The sequence below is a fragment of the Scophthalmus maximus genome, chromosome 18 (genome assembly GCF_022379125.1).
Source record: "Scophthalmus maximus strain ysfricsl-2021 chromosome 18, ASM2237912v1, whole genome shotgun sequence".
Lineage (NCBI taxonomy): Eukaryota > Metazoa > Chordata > Actinopteri > Pleuronectiformes > Scophthalmidae > Scophthalmus > Scophthalmus maximus.
The window spans coordinates 18,894,400-18,917,500 of NC_061532.1; the positions used below are offsets into that span (position 1 = coordinate 18,894,400).

Here is a 23,101-nt window from a genome sequence, read left to right on the forward strand (position 1 = left end):
GCGACGGAGAGGTCTTTTAGTTTGTTCTCTCTTTTTCTCTCTCTCTCTTGTTCTCAGGTCGCATGACGCTGCAGATTTTCACAGGCCTGGTGAACACGTGACTCTGTTTACGATTTCTGTGAACTCATAGTTTCATAATCCCGCAGTTTCACAGTCGTCTCGTCACGTGACCGCTGTTGTTTCACATCAGGTCAAGTGCGTCGTCAACGTTTGTGAAATCTCATCTGAGTTTACAACAGTTTAACACTTAAAGTCTCAAGACAGATTCTGCTTTTTTACATTTTTGTCATATAACCCAAAATATTTCATCATAAACTATTTGATGTTATTGTGCTGCTGCAGACAGCAGCACAACAAAAAGTGCGATGACACTCCCTGAGAAAGTATTTGGAAAAAATTAAAAGAAGACTATACAAATATAGATATATAGAAAAAGTATCGAAATTTGAAGGTAAAAATATTTAATAATACATTTTTAAAAATAAGGCATTATTAAGTGTGAAATACAGTTTGCTAATGAACTCAAATAAGTTCCCAATAACACTAAATTTATTATCAACATTTTAGCTTCATTTATTTTAATGTATCATGAAATTAATTTCATTGTGTCACTTTTACCTCTAATTTCTCATCTCATCATCAAATGAGGACGAATTAGGGATTATCTTGATTTATTTTATCTAATCTTTCCTCTTGTGATCCAACCTCATATCTTCTTATTTCGTGTTTATTATTTTGTGTCGTGCTCCTCTCATCTTCTCATTTCATCTCACTTTTCTCATCTTGTCAAACTTCTCTCTCTCTCTCCTGGTCATCTTCTCATCTCGTCATTGTCTTGTCAGACCTTCTCATTTCATTCGTCATGTGTACAAACCTCATCACATCTCATCTCATATCACCTCATCTCATCTCATCTCATCTCATCTCACCTCATCTCACCTCATCTCACCTCATCTCACCTCATCTCATCTCATCTCATCTCACCTCATCTCATCTCATCTCATCTCATATCACCTCATCTCATCTCACCTCATCTCATCTCATCTCATCTCATATCATCTCATCTCATCTCATATCATCTCACCTCATCTCACCTCATCTCATCTCATCTCATCTCATATCATCTCATCTCATCTCATCTCATCTCATATCATCTCATCTCATCTCATCTCACCTCATCTCACCTCATCTCATCTCATCTCATATCATCTCATCTCATCTCATCTCACCTCACCTCATCTCACCTCATCTCATCTCATCTCATCTCATATCATCTCATCTCATCTCATCTCATCTCATCTCATCTCACCTCATCTCACCTCATCTCATCTCATCTCATCTCATCTCATATCACCTCACCTCATCGCATCTCATCTCATCTCATCTCATATCATATCATCTCATCTCATCTCATCTCATCTCATCTCACCTCATCTCATATCACCTCACCTCATCTCATCTCATCTCATTTCATCTCATCTCATATCATCTCATCTCATCTCATCTCATCTCACCTCATCTCACCTCATCTCACCTCATCTCATCTCATCTCATCTCATCTCATATCATCTCACCTCATCTCATCTCATATCATATCATCTCACCTCATCTCATCTCATCTCATCTCATCTCATCTCATCTCATATCATCTCACCTCATCTCATCTCATCTCACCTCACCTCATCTCACCTCATCTCATCTCATCTCATCTCACCTCATCTCATATCACCTCACCTCATCTCATCTCATCTCATCTCATCTCATCTCATATCATCTCACCTCATCTCATCTCATATCATCTCATCTCATTTTATATCATCTCATTTTATATCATCTCACCTCATCTCATCTCACCTCATCTCATCTCACCTCATCTCACCTCATCTCATATCATCTCATCTCACCTCATCTCATCTCATATCATCTCATCTCATCTCATCTCATCTCATATCATCTCATCTCATCTTATATCATCTCATTTTATATCATCTCACCTCATCTCATCTCACCTCATCTCATATCATCTCACCTCATCTCACCTCATCTCATCTCATCTCATCTCATCTCATCTCACCTATTCATTTCATCTCATATCATCTCATCTCATCTCACCCCACCTCATCTCACCTCATCTCATCTCACCTATTCATTTCATCTCATATCATCTCATCTCACCTCATCTCATCTCATCTCACCTCATCTCACCTCACCTCATCTCACCTCATCTCACCTCATCTCATCTCATCTCACCTCATCTCACCTCATCTCACCTCATCTCATCACATCTCACCTCATCTCACCCCATCTCATCTCATCTCATCTCACCTCACCTCATCTCATATCATCTCATCTCACCTCATCTCACCTCATCTTATCTCCTCTCATCTAATCTCATGTTCATCAAATCATTTACTCGTCCCACATATCTCAATTTTGAACCTCTAATTTCTCATCTAGTCATCAAATTTCCTCGTTTTTATCTTTCCTCTTGTGATCCAACCTCATATCTTCTAATTTCCTGTCGTGCTCATTGTCTCATTTCATCTGACTTGTCAAACTTCTTTCTCTCTCTCTCCTGGTCTCACATCATCTCATCTCGTCATTGTCTTGTCACACTTTCTCATTTCACTCGTCATGTTTTAATACCTCATCTCATCTCACGTCATGTTCCTCACAATAATCTCATTTCTATCATATCACGTTATCTCATGTAACAATTCTTGTTATCTAGTCTCGTTTTAATACATTTCAATGTATTTCAATATTCTCATATCATCCAGATTCATCTTATTTTACTGTGTTATTTTATCGCTTCTCATCTCACTTGATTTCCCCTCATCTCTTTGTTCATCTCATCTAATCTCATGTTCATCTTTTACATATACATATTTCATTTTTTAACCTCATCTCATATTATTTTATTTTATCCTTCCATCCATCCATCCCTCTCTGTCTCTCTGTCACTTCGGTCCAATCTCGTTGCTCAGGTGAGGTGACATCACCTCTCTCCGATCAGCAGCGAGTTGATGACCTCACTCTGTGTCATCTTTGAATTCCTAATGAGGGTCGCTCTCGCGGCATCCAATCGGCAGCGGCCCGGGATTATCAGGTAATGAGGCCTGATAGCGGACGGCCAATCGGAGCGCGGCACACAGATTAGCTTCCCTGCTCGCGGCAGCTCAGAGGGAATCAATAATGTAGAAACACACACACACACACACACACACAGATGCCCTGAGCCTGTTCTCACTATACCGTTACGGTAAATGACGAGGCTGATGAGACGATGATGATCGTATGCTCGTCTTGAGAAAGAGAGAAGGGAAGGACACAGAAAGAAAAGTGAGAGTGGAGTGAGAAATCAAAGATGGCAGGATGATCTCAGTGTTTTCTTCTTTTCGTATGATTCACTGCCAGTAGAGATGAGTCACCGCTGAAGCAGCAACTTCAACCCAGAGAGCGATGGAGTCCGGTTGATACCCAACCTGTCCTCCTCTCTGTGTACTGTAGCGGTCATCCTCTCTCCGCTGATGATGATGCTTCAAACTGCAGATCTGAGCTGATTGTTCAGTTTCTGCTCGTGTTTTTTCGTTCTCTTTTTATTTCTGTCTCGAGGCCAAACTGGTCTTCATGTTGTTTCAGTCTGAGATAACAGGAACACGAGACGTCGCAGCTCCAGTAGTAGTGGTGGATGCAGAAGTGCGAGTAGTAGGGTGAAACCCTGTCTGTCTGTCTGTCTGTCTGTCAGTCTGTCTGTCTGTCTGTCTGTCTGTCTGTCTGTCAGTCTGTCTAACAGTCTGTCTGTCTGTCTGTCAGTCTGTCTGTCTGTCTGTCTGTCTGTCTGTCTGTCTGTCTGTCTGTCAGTCTGTCAGTCTGTCAGTCAGTCAGTCAGTCAGTACAGTCAGTCAGTCTGTCTGTCTGTCTGTCTGTCTGTCTGTCTGTCTGTCTGTCTGTCTGTCTGTCTGTCTGTCAGTCTGTCAGTCTGTCAGTCAGTCAGTCAGTCAGTCAGTCAGTCTGTCTGTCTGTCAGTCTGTCTGTCAGTCTGTCTGTCAGTCTGTCTGTCTGTCTGTCTGTTGGTTGGCTGGTTGTTTTTTCTCAGCAGGATTACGCAAGTACTACAAAATGGATTTCTATGAAACTTGGTGGCAGGCGGAGTCGGCACCACACAGACGTGAAATTTTAATACAAATTTCGATCAGAAACCTGTAATATGAACCTGAAATCCGAACTGCAAGGAACCTGAAATAAGAACTTTGACAAACCTGAAATATGTCCTGGAACCAAATTGAAGGCGAACGTGAACGAAACTGAAATATGACCATACAGCTGAGTTCATGGTGAACTAGTTAAACGTGAAAAAATCAAACTGCTGAGTCATTGTGTGATGCTGGAAAGTTTCAGAACAAAGCACACACCTGACTTCCTCCCTCTCCCGGTAGAAACTGTCCCACTGAGGGGACATTTCAAACGCTGACTCGAGCTGTAGGACGTGAACCACTGGGATGATGTAAAAAAGAATAAACCCTGATGCCGGCTCAGAGATCACATGACCTGAGTCACCGTGTCGCTCAGCAGGTCTCACAGAAAGAAATGGAATCTCTGTTTGGCTGATTGTCTTGGTTACATCCACATGGATTCATGCAGCAACCAGAGTCTGTGTTGTACCTGATACTTGGCCGGTAGATCGTTGGTCGGTTGGCTTGTTGGTACGTAGCTTGGTTGGTTGGTCGTTTGGTAGTTCGGTAGGTAGGTCAGTCGGTCGGTAAGTCAGTCGGTCGGCAGGTCGTTCGGTCGGTAGGTCAGTCGGTCGGTAAGTCAGTCGGTCGGCAGGTCGTTCGGTCGGTAGGTCAGTCGGTCGGTAAGTCAGTCGGTCGGCAGGTCGTTCGGTCGGTAGGTCAGTCGGTCGGTAAGTCAGTCGGTCGGCAGGTCGTTCGGTCGGTAGGTCAGTCGGTCGGTTTATTGTATGGTCGGTTGGTTGGTTGGTTGGTTGGTTGGTTGGTTGGTTGGTTGTGTGGTCCGTTGGTTGGTTGGTTGGTTGTGTGGTCCGTTGGTTGGTTGGTTGGTTGGTTGGTTGGTTGGTTGGTTGGTTGGTTGGTTGGTTGTGTGGTCCGTTGGTTGGTTGGTTGGTTGGTTGGTTGGTTGGTTGGTTGGTTGGTTGATTGGTTGGTTGGTTGGTTGGTTGTGTGGTCTGTTGGTTGGTTGGTTGGTTGGTTGGTTGGTTGGTTGGTTGGTTGGTTGGTTGGTTGGTTGGTTGTGTGGTCTGTTGGTTGGTTGGTTGGTTGGTTGGTTGGTTGGTTGGTTGGTTGGTTGATTGGTTGGTTGGTTGGTTGGTTGGTTGTGTGGTCCGTTGGTTGGTTGGTTGGTTGTGTGGTCCGTTGGTTGGTTGGTTGGTTGTGTGGTCCGTTGGTTGGTTGGTTGGTTGTGTGGTTGGTCAGTTGGTTGGTTGGTTGGTAGGTAGGTGGGTCGGTCAGCATGATTACGAAAAATCGTAGGAAGGAAGCTTGGAACAATTTTTTGCATGGATCTGGACAAAGGGACGGATCCAGGAATTGTTTCATCACTTTCTTTAACATTTTCAACAATTCCCCAATTCATGGATCTTGGTTTAAAAAGAAAAAAAAGAATCTTTCAGTGGTTGATATCTCTGAGTGTATCTCTGTTTTATTCCAGGGACTCACCACTTGTCTTGTGTAAACACGTATTGACTCTATTAACTCTAAAGTATGTTGTAACTTTGTAAATCACAGGTTTGCCTCAACAACACACATCCCTTTGATTCACTCTAATTCACATCACGTTGATTTGTAGAAGTCATTCAACTGGAACTACATCTGACTTTGCAAATCCTTCATAATTACAGTAAAGAGACATTTTTAAAATGATCAATCTTTAATATTATTTGTACGTCTGGCACTTGATGCAACATGAAGCTGCTGAAAATGTGAGGAAGTGCGGATTAAAATAAAGATATTTTAGGGGCAAAAATTTGACACTAACAGCGATGTGACATTTGAGTAAAATAACAACAACAACAAAAGACCCTGACGTTGAGTTTGGTTTTTACCAGGAAATCAGAGTTGGCCTCGGGTTGTCGGACCTGAACAGCTGATGAAGACGACTGGCTGGGATTTTAAACAGCATTTCAACACAAAACCTGCAGCACATCATGTTTTTCCGAGTCTCCGACACACATCGGGGACGAGGGCACCAGGTCCCTGCTGCCTCCATCGAGTTCCACGCGTTTCAGCTCGACAACAGGGGGGGATTCCCCGGCTCTGTGCCACCGACCGGGCGGCGGCGAGCGGCCTCTGTGGAGCAACAACCAACAGGAAACAGTTCCAACGGTGACACGCTGTCATGTGGCGCAGGAGGAATTTGAGCTGAAACTGTTTATTTGCTCGTGTCGAACGTGACTCAGCAAACAGAGGCCTTTTTTTTCTCAGAACAGAACAAAGCCTCCAATTCTGCTGTCGGCATGACTACGAGAGAAACTATGTCAAGACGCGAAAAAAGAAATTAAAAAGATTTGGTCAGCAGGACGAGGCCCAGTGTCACGGGACGTCTGGTCCTCTGCCGACTGTCGGTCAGCGTTCAAGCGTCTGTCGGGTCACGAGGTCGTGAGGCTGCAGCTCTGTGGTGAAACTCATCACACACACACACACACACACACACACACACACACACACGGTGTGTCAAACCACATGGCGTTTGTCATCATGTGGCTATTTATTAACCGTCCATCTGACAAAGTGTGTGTGTGTGTGTGTGCGATCAGACCGTCACATTGACAGTTTTGTTTTTCTGGAAAGTACAGACACACTGGTTGGTCCAGGCCGGATTTTTGGTCGAGAGGTTCGGAATTTTTTTATTTCATTTCTTCCGATCACAGAGTCACATTGTGGAGACTCACCCGATGTTTGGGGACAAAAATCAGGGGAACGTGACAACGTGGATTCAATAATTGGATTACAAATAAACATCTTTAAACTTGACTTTTTAAAAAACAGAAAAGAATCATATCCCCAGCGACGTGCAATATTATTTTTAAATGTCTCATTAGAAAGATAAAATTGACAGAAAATGAAATAAATAAATATTTTTAAAAAATGACATTCTCAGGGGTTTGGGTGGTGTTCGGGAACTTGGACTCTTTACTTTATGAAAATGAATATATTTGTCGCTGAGGACAGATTCTGTTGATGCTGCAATATTTGTGTTGTTTTTTTAAATTTTAGACGAAGGAAATGGAACAGTAGAATAACTGGACACAGAAAACCTAAATTTGCAGGAAGTGATAAAAACATCTGGAGTGACAGAGATGTCGTAAGACGCAGCAGGTCAGTGATCGTAATAATTCAGTCACACTTCATCATTTCATCACACTCATTTCATCACACTCGGTGTCGTCACCATTTTGTTCAAGGATGGAACTCCGCTTTCGTCACGAAAAAAGGATTTTAAGAAAAAGTCCTGTTACAACACGCGGCTGCAGCACAGTTCACTTCTATGTGATATATATATATATATATATATATATATATATATATATGTGTATGTGTATATATATTTTTATGTATCCTCACACTGACAGAGGGGGAGAGAAATAAAAACAACCACTCAGCTCTTCTTCATCCTCGTCCTTATAAGGTAAAATGTCAGAGAGAAGAGAGCGGATGAAGTCATTGTTTGAGTCACGTTAAACCAGGAAGAAAATGAATGTCATCATGTATCCACACACACACACACACACACACACACACACACACACACACACACACACACACACACACACACACGTGCGCCTCCCTATGTGCACTTACAGTTTCATTCCAAACTTGTAGATTCAATATTTGCGTCCCGGTTGTTTTCTGTGTTGTCGAGCTGCTGATTATTTCGTCCACTGGTTTTTGTTTTTCTCTCCATTGTTTGCACCTTTTCGTCCTGATAAGAACTTTTGACGTCATCAGGCTCCACTCAGAAGAGTTGGTCCCCACAGAGACATCTGGAGGAGAAGTTGGGCCTGTGAGGGAAAAGAGTGGCGACAACACAAAATAACATGTTGTACTTCAATGTCATACAAACCAAAGAGAAGCCTCGTAAATTCAAGATTCAAAAAATATAATAATCAGGGAGATTTGTGGCGTTTGGAACGTGGACAGATTTCAGGGTGTCAGAGTCACGGTGAATTCAGGTATATATTTATCTGTTTATCTATATATCTATATATTTATCTGTTTATCTATATATCTATTTGTTTATTCATCTATCTATATACATATGTGTATATATATGTCTGTTTATTCATCTATCTATATATATGTTTATCTATGTATGTGTTTATCTATCATTTACTGTTATGAGCTTTTTGCATTAATTATGGAAAATACATTTATATTTGCTTCTCTGTAAAATCCTCAGTGGAAACAAAGTGGTTTGTCTTCATTTTCATCATCATCATCATCACACTCCAGGTTTGGGTTATTAAAATGTTTTCCCCCACATTGGCTCATCACTAATTAAGAAGTAGCATCGTCTTTCTTCCAACGTGTTGAGTCAGAGCGTCGTCATTTCCCAAGATGCATTATTGTTTCCCTGCTGCAGGAGAGCGCCCCCTGTGGACACGACACCTCTCAGACATGCACAGAGAAAAGAAACGTGTATATGAAATCATATTTTTATTTTCACTGTATTATCTCTTCATTAATTTTGCTACAAACATACATTTCAGCTGTCGTCATTGCAGCACGAACTTAACATTCTCACCTTGGTCGTTTGTCGTGTTGCCGAGCGACCAGGAGGTAAAAAGTTAACACGGCCGACGGTCTGACGGGTTTTTTAAACGTGAACGCGTCCGGACGAAACCGACCGTCCCGTCACCGTTTACTTAATTCTTATTCTTTTATCACTGGACGTTGTTTTGTATTTAAATGAGGCCAAACAGATATGGAACTATGAGCTGAATAAATCTTCTGAGGGTAAACTTTTCATGACCTCTTGACCCCACCTGTGTGGCACCGGGGGTGAGATAACTCTTTGAAGAAAAACAGAAACGACTTGGTCCAGATGAGTGGAGAGAACTACAGTTGTGCTCTGACGGAAGAGAATATTTTTCATGAGTAGTGTATGAAATGAAGGAAATGAGGAAAAGAAAGATTTGAGAAAAGCTAAAGTGGCTGAAACCAGGAAGTGTGACACGAAACAAACGCACCTGCAGACGTGGGTTCAATCAGCGACAACCTGATTTATGACTTGATGGCAAATCAAACGTTAACGGAAAAGTGAAAAGCGTGAAAGCAGCAGACCCGACAGGAAATTCATTAACCAACTATGTGTTAGTTATGGAATAATAATAATAATAATAATAATAATAATTTTAAGTAACTTTTCTTCCGTTTAAAAAAAACGACGTCACGTTGGTCTCCGGGAAGTTTTAGCACAATTTTCAGGCATTTTATGGACAAAAGGATTCATCGCAAAATTGACTCGTGATTAGAACAAATAACAATTTTTTCTCTTCGAGAAGTGACGTTTCTATAAATGTGAAAAAAGAGAGAGGGAAAACTGAAGGAGACGACGAGTGGGAAACAGATTAGAGCTGCAACAGCTACTGAATTAATCGGCAATTATTTTAATAATCGATTTAATCGTTTCAAGTAGTTTTATGAAATAAAAAAGTGAATATTCTCTGATTTCAGCTTCTTACATGTGAATATTTTCTGGTTGCTCCTCTGTAACTAAATATATTTGTTGTGTGAACAAAACAAAAAATCATCTTGGGGTTTTGGGAAACATGATCGACATTTTATGAACCAAATAACTAATCGATTAATCGAGAAATTAATCAACAGATTAATCGATTATGAAAGTAATCATTAGTCGCAGCCCTAAAAGAAATTTAATAATAATAATAATGATGACGCTCGCTCCTGCGAAATGTGACATGAGGGCTGCAACTAACAATTATTTTAATTACTGATTAATCTGTCAATTCTTTTCTCGATTAATCGATTAGTTGTTTGGTCCATAAAATGTGGTAAAGTGTTGATCATGTTTCCCAAAACTCCAAGATGATTTTTTGTTTTTGTCCACACACCAAAGATATTCAGTTCACTGTCACAGAGGAGCAAAGAAATCAGAAAATATTCATATTTAAGAAGCTGAAATCAGAGAATTTTCACTTTTTTGTTTCATGTTTCACTACTTGAACCGATTAATCGATTATCAAAATAGTTGGCGATTAATTTAGTAATCGATTACTAATCTATGAACTGTTGCAGCTCTCTGTGACGTGGATACTGACGAGGATGGAAGTTTACATCTGATTTAAATAAACTGGAGGAAAAAAATCTATCTGGAATGAATTCCTCCACAAACAGCAGATTCTCCCACGGCAGCAGCAGAAGAAGAACAGCGCCACCTGCAGGTCAAACTACACTGAAGAAACAAAAATCTCCTCTCACCAGTTTATAGACTGTGAAGTGTTTTACTGAACAAGTTTTAATTTCTGAATGTTCTACTATTTATTTTGTCATTTATGTATTTCTGACTCTTTTGACTCGTCGTTGTCTCTCGGTTCCGAAACGAGCTGAAAGTCTCTGACGACGTGTTTCACCGGCGACGCTTCGTCTTCTCACTCTGGGATCGTTTGAGTTTCAGACGTTGGAATATCTCGGCTGTACATGGAAATTAAATACAGGAGACACCCAGCAACGGTGTGTCGAACGCTTCTGATCTGGAATCACAGACGTAGAAACAAACAGATACACAAAAGGGGGAAATCATAAAAGAAACCGACGCCGTCACGTTGGCGCCCGATTCCTTCGCCGACAGCTTCAGCGTTTCCCCCCCCGCTCTTTTTCCACCTCGGGGTCAATTTTGTACGACATTACCGGGTTGTCCCATGATGCAGCGGTTCATCCGGGGGTTGATCACGGGGCTCTGCAGCGACTACGGGTCTTTTTTTTTCTCTCTCCGCGACCAGTTCAGTAGTAATCCATCACGGAGAGGTTCACAGAATTCGTCCGCGAGGTGCCGAGGAGAAAATCGTCCGACAGAGATCAGGAGGAGGAAGAGGAGGAGTGAACGAGTCCACGTCTTCTTCTTCTTCTTCTGCTCCTCGTGATCGGTGGAGGGTTTTTACTTCTGCAAGTCCGGCGACGCGCTGAACGTCTCGTACACGTTGGCTGCGAACTCCTTCACCTGGTCGTTCAGCAGCAGATCCTGCAGAGCACAACGCGAGAATATACGTTTAGGATTTTTATTATTATTATATTCTGCTTCTGTGCACAAAACTGAGCTTTTATTTGTGTTCTTTACATTTATTTCCGTATTTTTTTTATTTGTATATTTTGTATATTTTGTATATTTTTTACGGTGTGTTGTCGTGTGAAACCTGCTGCTGTAATTTTGCAGCTGTGGGTCGATCAAGTACAGATCTTATCTCATCTTAATAAATAATTAACTGGGAATTGACAGGCAGGGTTTTATGATGATGAATGTGACGGGGCAACGCTGTCGCTCACCGATGGAAAGAAGTAAAAAAACTAACAAACAGTAGAAGAAGGTGATGACGGAAGGAAAAAGAGACGAGGGAGAAAAAATGAGGCAGAAAAGGGAGAACGGGAAGGAAGAAAGGAAGTTGGACAGAAAGGAAGGAAGAAAGGAAAGAAGTTAAGAAAAGAAAAGCAACGAGAAGGAAAGAAAGAGAGAAATTAACAAAGGAAGGGGGGAGAGAAGAAGGTGGGAAAGAAGTTAAAAAAAGAAAAGCAACGAGAAGGAAAGAAGGAGGAAAGAAAGAAAGAGAGGAAACAAAGCAAAAGAGCAGGAGGGAAGTTATGACAGACAGAAAGAAAAGAAAAGAAACCTTCACCCAGATTTCTGAAAATCCAACGAACGAACTTTGACCTGCAGTGAAGGACACGATGTGTTGTAACGTTTCAAACAAGAACAAATACAAACTAATGATTCGTGGTTCGGTCGACGAGGGAAAAGAAAAAGAAAAAGAAAAGAAGCTGGAAGCGTGAAACGTTTTGATCTTTTGTTTTACACTCGAGTGAGATGTCGTCTGGTTCTACCTGAACAAAGTGACTCGGCGTTTCGCTGCAGATGAGGTTGATCTGACCGTTGATGATGGGGATGATCTTCGCCAGCGGCAGATTGACCACGGACAGACTGGACACACACGCACACACAGACCCAATGTCACACGTTTAACATTTCTAATCATTTCGATATGTGGATCTGGGACACCAGGGGGCGTGTCGCTCAGTCACTCACCTGTCGGGGGCGGCGGCGCAGTCACCGGGCGGCGGGCGGAAGAACTCGGCCAGGTTGTCAAGGAGACGGGAGAAACCGCGGTTCAGACAGACGTTCAGGACGGTGGCGAAGTCCGGACTGGAAACACAAAACAAACACACGTCACAAAACACACGCACACGCGCGCGCACGCGCGCACGCACGCACACACACACACACACACACACACACACACACACACACACACACACACACACACACACACACACACACACACACACACACACACACACACACACACACACACACACACACACACACACACACACACACACACACACGTCCAAAGTGACGACAGCGGCGGCGTTCACCTGTCCAACATGTCCCTCGTCTCGTTCAACAGTCTGATGGTCAGGACGTCGTTGTCTGTCAACCCACACGCCTGCAGAGACCAGAGCACGTGTTACACTTTGTTTGTCTGTGTGTGTGTGTGTGTGTGTGTGTGTGTGTGTGTGTGTCGTCGTGCGTGCGGTCACCTGGTCGGCGAGTGCGTTCTCGTCGTCGGCCAGCAGGTACCAGGACAGCGAGCGCTCCGAGCCGGCCTCCACCTCCGCTCGGATCCAGCTCAGCTGCTGCTCCAACTCCAGCAGGGACAGACTCTGCTTCAGAGACACTCTGGACACACACACACACACACACACACACACACAACATCAGAGTTTTTCCCGGGTGAAATTCGGGTGAGATATTCTCGTTCACAAGATCCGGGACGGATCGACGGACAATGACTCACTCTCCCAGCGAGCTCTGCACGGCTCTCTTCACCACCGTCATCAGCTCCGTCAGACCTGCGACACACAATCACAATGAGGACACGTTTTCCCCTTTGACTGGATCGTGGAGGAAAGTCGCTGGTGTAAATCTTACCGTCTCCCAGCAGGTGCTGGATGCTGGACAGGTACTGCTGCTGGACGTCCGGGGGAGCGAGGGGCGTCTGTGGGAAGGAAGACACACACACACACACACACACACACACACACACACAAACAAACACACACACACACACACACACACACACACACACACACACACGAGGAACTACGTGACACGTGATGTTCATATTCTGATACTGACGAAAATGCCGGATCGTACATGGATCTGTGTTCCGATCTGATAATATGGTTTTCTTTTTTCCTGCAAATCCCTTCTCCCTCTTCTTCACTTCATACAGAATTAGTAGTAATGAAATACATTCAATAAGTTGATATTTTTTTTCAATGCACTAGTATCAGAACCAATATCGGGAATTGAACAATGTTATCGGAAAATCTCTAATGACAAGATGTAAGGAACAGACGACCTCCTTGTCTCAGATTTATTCTAAACAATAAGAAGTGACGGCTTCACAGATAAATGTGAAAACATTGTTGTCACGGTAACAGAGCGTACAAGGAAACCTCTCCCCCCGTGTTCCTCACCGTGCCGTTCTTCCCGACCGAGTTGTCCAGGTAGAGGTATCCTCCGATGACGTTCAGCTGCACTCGCAGGAGGACGACCAGCATGCAGGTGCTGTACACGGCCACGACGGTGCGAGTGAAACCTGGACGACACAAAACCACGCGGCTCCATTAAATACCAGATCTGGAACTTTACAGTGACGTCGGACGAAAGAAGGACGGAAAACTCACTGATGATCTTCAAATCCTCCCAGATCTCCAGTTTGTTGGCTGGTCTGTGAAGAGATGCAGGAGGAGAAGAAGAAGAAGAAGAAGAAGAAGAAGAGTTGTCAACAGGAGAGAATGTGCAGCATCGTGAGTGTGAATTAGAAAAAACAGTTCTCTGACGGTCAAGAGCGTTTTGTTCTTTTCTCACTTGGCCTTGAGCAGAGCGGTGAGACTCTCCGAGTTCAGCTGACTGACGATGGCTTCTTTCAGCGGAGGCAGCATGGACAGCACTGTGACACACACACAGACACACAGACACACGCACACACGCACACACACACACACACACACACACACACACACACAGTCAGATCGCATGTTGATGTCGCATGGTAATGACTTTACGTTCCAGTTGCAATATCCGACGTGGAGGTCGTAATTCCGAGTTCAGAGAATATAATGGCTCTTCCTAAGTCCTATGAAACCTCCTTTAAACATTTCCTTGACCTCACGACTTTTTCTCCATTGAGGTCAAGGAATAGCAGATAGGGAAAGACGATAGGAAGGACGATCCCAATCCGACCTCAGACTCAGATGTCGTAATTCGGAGTTAGCAAGGTACAACGTAACGCAGCGTGTCGCTGGGGGGAGGAAGTGTGCGTAACGTGGTCACCCGTCATGTTGCAGGTCCTCTGGTTGCTCTCGAAGTGGAACTGTCTCCTCGCCTGAGCCATGTACTCGGTCGCCTCCCGCTCCTGGAGCTCCATGAGCTTCTTCTGGGCATATTTACCCAGGAAGTAGACGCCTGGGACAAATGAGACGTGGTCGAGCCACGGGAATGAGTTGATACGAGTCGCAATTGCGCGACATCGGGCTTTGCACTATTTAATAAATCTACATTTGTTGCACGTTTAAAATGTATTTTCATGCAAATAAAGTTACATGTCAATGAAATATTAAATGTGACTAATTATTACAGCATACTGATCAATTTAGAAACCATTCAAAACAGCTTAGAACTTAATATGCTAACAGTTAGCACCAGTAACTGCTGTGCTCGTGCATTTGACAGGGTCACGCCAAACTTCATGTAATTTTCTGCAAGATTTTATAAAACGCCCTTTGTATAGAAAAAAAGCATCGAACTTAATGGAAATTAACAGGTTCCATTAAATCTTTGCAAGTCGTCGTTTGATTCGGCATCAAAATCATTTATCAAACAATGTTAGTTTTGGTAGAAATGTCACCTCTGTGATCTTTTCTTCCCACAGCTGTTCACCAGTGAAACACACCTGGTGGGTGTTGAAAACCAGTGAATGTGTTAGTAACTCTGCCGCTTGGTGGAAAAAATTGATGCCGAATTAAAGCAATAACCCCTTAAAAATATAAAAAATATGTATTGTTAGATTCACACAATGTTAGTGGAAGGTAAAAAACAGACTATTGTCATATTATTCATAAGAGTCTGGCGTGTTGCTACAGCCTCTTAGCACAGGGAGCTAACAGGAGCGAGCAGTTACCTCCAACTACAGCTCCGGTGAAAATGAACTTCCTTTTGTGGCGTTTGACAAAATTCCAGACAGAAGAAAACATCGTGAGGAGTTCACAAATTAAAAAAACACAACAACACAAAGAAACTGTGAACTTCGCGCGAACTATTTCAGGGACATGTTCGCGTCGAGAGTTTCGAGCTACTTCGCGTCTCCTCGCTAACTGCTAACTGCTAACACATGCTAGCTGTCAAAAAAAAAACAGTGTGCCACTGTAAAGTCAACAGAGTAAACAATGTAGGTTCCGGTTGTTGATTTCAAAATAAAACACGAATTGTCAAAAATGCTCATGAATAATAAAGTAAAATATGACTGTACTAAATAACTGTTATTATTTTAATGTAAGAAACATAACAATTCAACACGCAGGTACATTTGTAAAACGAGTGTTGCAGATTACAAACATTAAAAATGAAATATGTATTTTCTTAATATATACACTTTAAAAGGTTTTTAAAACATTTCTTTTGCACATTCTGTGATCAGAACTTTTAGAACTTTTTTATCTCACTTTATTTTTAAATAAGGTGAGAGTTTTTTTGTTGTTTTTATTCTACTCTGCAAACATTTAGAAATAAAAAAACAAGGATATTTGATATATACGTTTTTCCTAATATATTATATTATATTGTTCTTTGTGTTATATAGAAGTATTTAACGTAAAAAAAAAAAAAAAAAAAAAAAAAAAAACAGAAGGACAATTTCAGTGTTTGTTAAAATGCAATATTTTTAGTAATTATATATATATATATATATATACATGATTTTTTATTTTTATTATTTATACGGCGGCATTTTAAACATTTATTCCATGTTTACATGCTGATTATAAACGCTAAACATTTTCACTTCAAGAAAAGCGTCACAGAATTTTATATGTTGATATTTTCAACCAGCAAGTTTGATCCAAATCTGTCAAACAACTAAAAAAGAAGAAAAAACATCGTCATGAATTAAGCTTTTATTTTGTACAGGCAACATCCACTCACTTCCGTCTAACACATAGTCAACTGTGGTCCACTTGACTCGTGGAGGACCGATCGGCAGCGCGGCGCGGGGATCGACTGCTCACGCCTGGAGGACGGAAGTGGGTCCGTCCAATATTATCTTCCCCCCTCTCCCGTTGTGGTGAAATGTGCGGCTCCGAACACGAAGTGATCGAATGAGCAGCAGCGTGTTCAATATTGGAAGTTGTTGTTGTTGTTGTTGTTGTTGTAATAGCAGCCGTAGTTGCCATGGGAACGCAGGCAGGAAGTGAAGCTGCGACGGCGGAGAGTTTCTGTCCGAGTGACGAAGAGATCGACAAGTGGATGTCCTGCGCGTTCGACATGGTTCGTAATGAATCACTTATCACATATTCAACCCAATAAAGTGACGAACATCCGTGTTATGAAATCAAATTTGGGATAAGTGAGAAGGTTTTCTTGCCATAAATGTAAAAACAAGTGCAGGAAAGTGTTTAAATTTCGACCGATATAGATTATTTGGGGGCCGATGCCGATATCGATGTATATATGATATATATCGGCCATATATTACATATTACTAAGATGTCGTTGATAAACCTTCATGACAAAGAAATTCAATTGTGGCTTGATATTTTCATTCATTCATTCATCGTCTACCGCTTTATCCATTTAAGGGTCGCGGGGGGTCGCTGGAGCCAATCGCAGCTGCTTGATATTTTAGTTTCTCCATAAACTTTATCATAAATTGCAAAAATTACAAACAATCCATGCAGCCAATCAGAGACCCGGATCCTGTTTGAAGCCCGATAACAAGGAAATTTATTGATTTAAACACTTGACCAGTGTAAATGTCACGTGACCGTGTGTGTGTGTGTGTGTGTCGCAGGCCAGAGACGCTCTGGAGAACGGCGAGGTGCCCGTCGGGTGTCTGATGGTCCACGACGACGAGGTCGTAGGCAAAGGTCGCAACGAGGTCAACGAGACCAAAAACGTAGGATGAAGAACGAAGAACAGAAGAACTGAATGTGAGGTTTTCTCCTGCTTGTAATGTGTGTTTCTCTGCGTGTGTGTGTGTGTTTGTCAGGCGACGCGCCACGCCGAGATGGTCGCGCTGGACCAGCTGCTGGACTGGTGTCGCCGCGGCAACCGGGACGCGAGGAGCGTGTGCGAGCGAACGGCGCTGTACGTCACCGTGGAGCCGTGCATCATGTGCGCCGCAGCCCTGCGCCTGCTCAGTATCCTCCCTCGTGTGTGTGTGTGTGTGTGTGTGTTCCGTGTACTGTACGAGCGTTGCTTCCCTCACACCGTTCCATCAGACATCCCCGCCGTCGTGTTCGGCTGCGGGAACGATCGGTTCGGAGGCTGCGGTTCGGTTCTGGACGTCTCTGCTGCAGACTTACCTCAGACTGGGACCAGCTTCAAGGTGCGTGTGTGTGTGTGTGTGTGTGTGTGTGTGTGTGTGTGTGTGTGTGTGCGTGTGCGTGTGCGTGTGTTTGACGGTGTCTTGTGTGTTCAGTGTGTTTCAGGCCACAGAGCAGAAGAAGCTGTGGAGATGCTGAAGACTTTCTACAAACAGGAAAATCCAAATGGTGACGAGAAACTATCTCTTCTTCTTCTTCTATTCTTCTCCCTTTCTTTCTTCTTCTCCCACCTCCTCTCGTATCCTCTCTCCTCATCTTATTTAGCTCATTTCTGTTGTTCTTCTTCCCTCATCTTTTCTTCTCTTTCATCGCCTGCTCTTTTCTTTTCTTCAGTTTTATTTTACTTTATTCATTTTACTGTCCCCTCCTTTACTATAAACTTTTTCCCCTTCTTTCTTTTTTATTTCAGTTCTTCTTTTTAACTTTCACTAAACCAGCTTTGTTTCATTTATTATTTTTTTTTGCTATAATTTTTCTTTTCTGGAAAAGAGTTTGAACTTTGTCTTCTCTGTCTCTTTCAGCCCCAAAACCCAAAACCAGGAAGGACTGAGTTTGTATCCAAACACACATGTTGTACATTTTTATAAATACTTTTTGTAATTTAATAAATTGTATAGAATCATTTTGTGTTGGTTTGTTGTCACTCCGTCGGTCTGCCTGCAGGGGGCGCTGCAGGTTGACTAACTTCCCTCCTCCCTTTTTTATTTCTCACTTTCTCTCCGTCCTCCGTGTTTTTCTTTACCTAACTTCCTTCTTTCCTTTCTGTTCATTTACTTTTCCTTCCCTCATATATTTCATCACAACGTCCTTCTTTCTTCCCTTTCTCCCTTTTCTGCCACATTTTCTTTCTTCCTCATCTCTCTCATCACATTCCACTGCTTGTTTTTCTCTCTCACTTCATCCTTCCCTCCCTCCTCTCTTTTCCTGATTAATCCCTCTCTTCATTTCTAGTCTTCCGTCTGCTCTTTCTCTTTTACTCCTCCATTTTCTTCCTTCTTCCCCGTTTTGTTCACGTTCACACTTTCTTTCCTTCCATCTTTCACTTCCTCCGTAACTTATCACATTTCTTTCTTTCATTTACGTTTTTTCTTTTTCATTTTCCTTCCGTCTTAAACGGGGCCATAATGATATTTTACTTTCACAGCTTCCCTCTCTTCATCTCATCTCTCTGTTCTTCACGCTGTTCTTCCTTCTTTCCTTCCTTCAGTTTCCTCCTACTTCCTCTTCTTCTTCAAACCGACACATCAGAAACATGTCACACGTTTACATCACAAAACGCTCAGATTTTCATATGAATTCATTTCTTCTGAAACGCTCCGCTTCCTGCTCGTTAGCATGTAAATCTATGCTAATTCATGCAGAGCAGAATATTCCTGAATGTTTTAATGTGTCACCTCCGAGTCGACGTGTTAATGAAGAGCGAGCACACACACACACACACACACACACACACACACACACACACACACACACACACACACACACACACACACACACACACACACACACACACACACACACACACACACACACACACACACACACACACACACACACACACACACACACACGCTGCGTTGGATGTTAAGTGCTAATGAGGAAGTTGTGTCGTGTCAGACAGTGAGAAGACTGGAGTCACACACACACACACACACACACACACACACACACACAGTCGAACATAAAATAAGTGTAATATGAGATGTCATATTGTGAACTGACAGAACAACTAAAAATAAATAATAATTAAGAAATGTCTTATTATTTTGAAAAATGATTTTCAACCACCAGACGACCAGGAGGCGTTTGACGGGGGGAGTTTGACTTATCTCGACAGGACGTGTTGCACTGACATTTTATTTATTTTTTAATTTTGATTTGAAATGTTTGTGCTCCACCACTCTGCTCTTCTCCTGGAATCTCGACAAACCACGCGAAAAAGAATGTTTAAACGAACTTGCACAGAAATATAGATACATATGTATATATTTTTTTTAGTCTTTGACAGACGCATAATCATCTTTACAACTGAGAAAATCTGAAACGCTCCGTGTTCACCCCCTTCCCAGTTTTCTGATAGGTCAGCTGGTCCACTCTTTTTGAGATAAGAGAGCCCTGTGTCACGTAGGATCCTCAGGTCAAAAGGTCAAGATTTTTTTCAAACCAAACATTTATTTATTGACTCACATCTAGTTTTCTTCCACACACGTAACGGACACGTCGTGACTCGTGAGACACTTCACTGATGTTCAATCGTTTTTCATTGAAGCTTATGAAGGAATTCATTCACGTTGTTAAATAGATGTGTGTGTGTGTGTGTGTGTGTGTGTGTGTGTGTGTGTGTGTGTGTGTGTGTGTGTGTGTGTGTGTGTGTGTGTGTGTGTGTGTGTGTGTGTGTGTGTGTGTGTGTAAATATTCCCCGTCCTATAAAACAAAATCCAGATGCATCACAGTCGCTTAACTGACGAACAAAAAGAAAAAGATGATGTTTGACTCCTCGTCTTCATTTTTTCTCTATTTACATTTAACTGATGATGTTTTTTTATGGTTATTGTTATGGATACAGTTCAGAGTTAGAATGTTCATTTCCACCTCCACAGAGGTCACTTTGTGTTCTTCCTTGTGCTGTCCTGGACGGGCGGGGGCACGTCTCCTCCTCCTCCTCCTCCTCCTCCTCCTCCTCCTCCTCCTCCTCCTCCTCCTCCTCCTCCTCCGTCCGCCCGAGGACGACGTCGACGTCCACACGGCCGAGAGACGATCACTCACCTTTGACCTTTGCTGGGAGAAAGAGACGGAAGTCAGCAGTGTGTGTGTACGTGTGTGTGTGTGTACGTGTGTGTGTGTGTGTGTGTGCGCATGTTTGCGTGTGCGTGTGTGCGCGTGTGCGCGTGTGTGTGTGCGTGTCAGATGTTTTTTTTCTGCTGTTTCTCACTTTTCACGCTGAGCGAGAAATAAAACACTTCTTTTTTTTTTTTTCACGGCAGAAACTTGAGATCTGACTTTAGTTTTTCGTTCTGCAGATGAAGACGTGAGATTTGCAAGAAAAACATTTTTGAAGCTGATTTTATGTACAGATTGTTAACATTCTGCCATTTTCCCACATTATAGCTGGAAGCTTGAGAGCGAGACTGGAAATTTGCTCCGTATTCTCTGTAGCAGAATTGTCATTAATCCTCTGAAACGTAGAAAAAACAAAACCCCATCGGCAGGTTTGAAAAAAAGAAGAAGCCAAAACTCCACCTGTAAAATAAAACTGTGGAAACAAAAAGAATCGTCGGATTTTCAATTTTCCAACAGTTTCTTAAGACTAAGAAAGTATAACTTCAGCACTCGAGGCTTGACATTAGGTAGAGTGGTTTGTTCAGGTGTACAGTATGTTGTTGTTGCAGTGTGTGTGTGTGTGTGTGTGTGTGTGTGTGTGTGTGTTGTGTACCTGTGTGCGGCTGGTCCCAGACGTAGCTGTTGAGGATTTCCCCCAGAACGTAGAAGACGCAGATCACCAGCGTCATCACGCTGAAGAAGGCGACCCGGGCCAGCGGGGCGATGCGCTCCAGCACCGGGTACACCCACACCCCCGTCACCTGGTGCACCCAACACGTCCTGGGACGAGTGGGCGGGGCCACAAGAGGGGTGGAGTTTAAGTTAGTGGTCAGGATGGAAACAGCTGAAGGTTAAATTCGGCCTAAAGTAAACTAGAGAAGATTGAATGTGACAAGAGGAAACACTCGGTACCAGAGGATGTATCCCACGCCGAAGCCACACACCGCCGCCAGACCCCACGGCCTGCTGGGATACCGGTGGTGGGTGGTCCGCATCTCGATGATGATGAAGGGGAGAACGGTGGTGTGCTGAGACGAAGACGAGGGGGGAGAGAACAAATGTCAGTGTAAATATGAAAACACACACACACACACACACACACCTTGATCATCTGTGTTATGTTCAATCAAACATCCAAAATTATTAAATTGATCAAAACGGGCTTCATGAGATACTGTCTCTGTCCACTGGGGGGCACTCACACACAAAATACTGTCAAACACACACTGGTCTTTACAGGGTCCAGACCTCTTATCTCATATGCACTCACAGCTCTGTCTCTGTGTGTGTGTGTGTGTGTGTGTGTGTGTGTGTGTGTGTGTGTGTGTGTGTGTGTGTGTGTGTGTGTGTGTGTGTGTGTGTGTGTGTGTGTGTGGATTTTTCTCAGATCGATGGCTAAAAATGAGAGGGGCTGTTCAGTTGGATGCTCTGAGGTACAGTAGGTGTAAGTGTGAGGGACAGTAGGTGTAAGTGTGAGGTACAGAAGGTGTAAGTGTGAGTATGAGGTACAGAAGGTGTAAGTGTGAGGTACAGAAGGTGTAAGTGTGAGGTACAGTAGGTGTAAGTGTGAGGTACAGAAGGTGTAAGTGTGAGGTACAGAAGGTGTAAGTGTGAGGTACAGTAGGTGTAAGTGTGAGGTACAGTAGGTGTAAGTGTGAGGTACAGTAGGTGTAAGTGTGAGGTACAGTAGGTGTAAGTGTGAGGTACAGAAGGTGTAAGTGTGAGGTACAGTAGGTGTAAGTGTGAGGTACAGAAGGTGTAAGTGTGAGGTACAGTAGGTGTAAGTGTGAGGTACAGAAGGTGTAAGTGTGAGGTACAGTAGGTGTAAGTGTGAGGTACAGAAGGTGTAAGTGTGAGGTACAGTAGGTGTAGGTGTAAGTGTGAGGTACAGTAGGTGTAAGTGTGAGGTACAGAAGGTGTAAGTGTGAGGTACAGTAGGTGTAAGTGTGAGGTACAGTAGGTGTAAGTGTGAGGTACAGAAGGTGTAAGTGTGAGGTACAGTAGGTGTAAGTGTGAGGTACAGAAGGTGTAGGTGTAAGTGTGAGGTACAGTAGGTGTAAGTGTGAGGTACAGAAGGTGTAAGTGTGAGGTACAGTAGGTGTAAGTGTGAGGTACAGTAGGTGTAAGTGTGAGGTACAGTAGGTGTAGGTGTAAGTGTGAGGTACAGAAGGTGTAAGTGTGAGGTACAGTAGGTGTAAGTGTGAGGTACAGTAGGTGTAAGTGTGAGGTACAGTAGGTGTAAGTGTGAGGTACAGAAGGTGTAAGTGTGAGGTACAGTAGGTGTAAGTGTGAGGTACAGAAGGTGTAAGTGTGAGGTACAGTAGGTGTAAGTGTGAGGTACAGTAGGTGTAAGTGTGAGGTACAGTAGGTGTAAGTGTGAGGTACAGTAGGTGAGGTAGAATAGGCAGAATTGAATTTGTACA

At 43.0% G+C, this 23,101-nt stretch overlaps 3 protein-coding genes and 1 long non-coding RNA gene across 5 annotated transcripts in view; 2 read left to right on the forward strand and 2 right to left on the reverse strand.

Annotated features, from left to right (window-relative positions):
- Window positions 1–10,467: 10,467 nt before the first annotated feature.
- On the reverse strand, window positions 10,468–15,657 carry pex3 (peroxisomal biogenesis factor 3). Its single transcript, XM_035618253.2, has 12 exons — window positions 15,440–15,657; window positions 14,593–14,724; window positions 14,128–14,209; window positions 13,944–13,987; window positions 13,734–13,855; window positions 13,183–13,249; window positions 13,049–13,103; window positions 12,792–12,930; window positions 12,627–12,697; window positions 12,277–12,393; window positions 12,075–12,171; window positions 10,468–11,220 (listed from the first exon to the last, which is right to left on the reverse strand). The coding sequence occupies exons 1-12, from the start codon at window positions 15,510–15,512 to the stop codon at window positions 11,137–11,139; spliced, it is 1,083 nt and encodes a 360-aa protein (XP_035474146.1). The 5' UTR covers window positions 15,513–15,657; the 3' UTR covers window positions 10,468–11,136.
- LOC124849594 lies at window positions 12,553–13,349 on the forward strand. The gene is made up of 2 exons (XR_007030105.1): window positions 12,553–12,596; window positions 13,264–13,349. It is a non-coding gene; the product is annotated as an uncharacterized LOC124849594 (long non-coding RNA).
- Window positions 15,658–16,521: 864 nt separating the features above from the next.
- Window positions 16,522–18,480, forward strand: adat2 (adenosine deaminase tRNA specific 2). Its single transcript, XM_035618261.2, has 6 exons — window positions 16,522–16,800; window positions 17,324–17,428; window positions 17,522–17,672; window positions 17,754–17,860; window positions 17,954–18,026; window positions 18,380–18,480. Exons 1-6 carry the CDS (start codon window positions 16,705–16,707, stop codon window positions 18,406–18,408), a joined length of 561 nt encoding a protein of 186 aa, XP_035474154.1. The 5' UTR covers window positions 16,522–16,704; the 3' UTR covers window positions 18,409–18,480.
- Window positions 18,481–20,177: 1,697 nt separating this feature from the next.
- The window catches only part of aig1 (androgen-induced 1 (H. sapiens)), an 11,009-nt gene continuing 8,085 nt past the window's right edge, over window positions 20,178–23,101 (reverse strand). The window contains exons 4-6 of one of the 2 annotated variants that reach the window (XM_035618260.2): window positions 21,591–21,706; window positions 21,292–21,458; window positions 20,178–20,631 (exon numbers count right to left, since the gene is read on the reverse strand). In XM_035618260.2, coding sequence (XP_035474153.1) covers window positions 20,621–20,631; window positions 21,292–21,458; window positions 21,591–21,706 — 294 coding nt within the window. In that variant the 3' untranslated portion in view covers window positions 20,178–20,620. Of the gene's footprint in view, window positions 20,637–21,291; window positions 21,459–21,590; window positions 21,707–23,101 lie in introns of both variants that reach the window. The other variant, XM_047328416.1, reaches the window with a different exon arrangement.

Coding starts and splice junctions, on each gene's coding strand:
- pex3 (XM_035618253.2), bottom strand. CDS start 15,512: ATGTTTTCTTCTGTCTGGAATTTTGTCAAACGCCACAAAAGGAAGTTC. Junction 14,210..14,592: donor GAGGACCTGCAACATGACGG/GTGACCACGTTA, acceptor TGTGTGTCACAG/TGCTGTCCATGCTGCCTCCG. Junction 12,394..12,626: donor ACGAGGGACATGTTGGACAG/GTGAACGCCGCC, acceptor TTGTGTTTCCAG/TCCGGACTTCGCCACCGTCC.
- adat2 (XM_035618261.2), top strand. CDS start 16,705: ATGGGAACGCAGGCAGGAAGTGAAGCTGCGACGGCGGAGAGTTTCTGT. Junction 17,861..17,953: donor AGACTGGGACCAGCTTCAAG/GTGCGTGTGTGT, acceptor TTGTGTGTTCAG/TGTGTTTCAGGCCACAGAGC. Junction 18,027..18,379: donor CAAACAGGAAAATCCAAATG/GTGACGAGAAAC, acceptor TGTCTCTTTCAG/CCCCAAAACCCAAAACCAGG.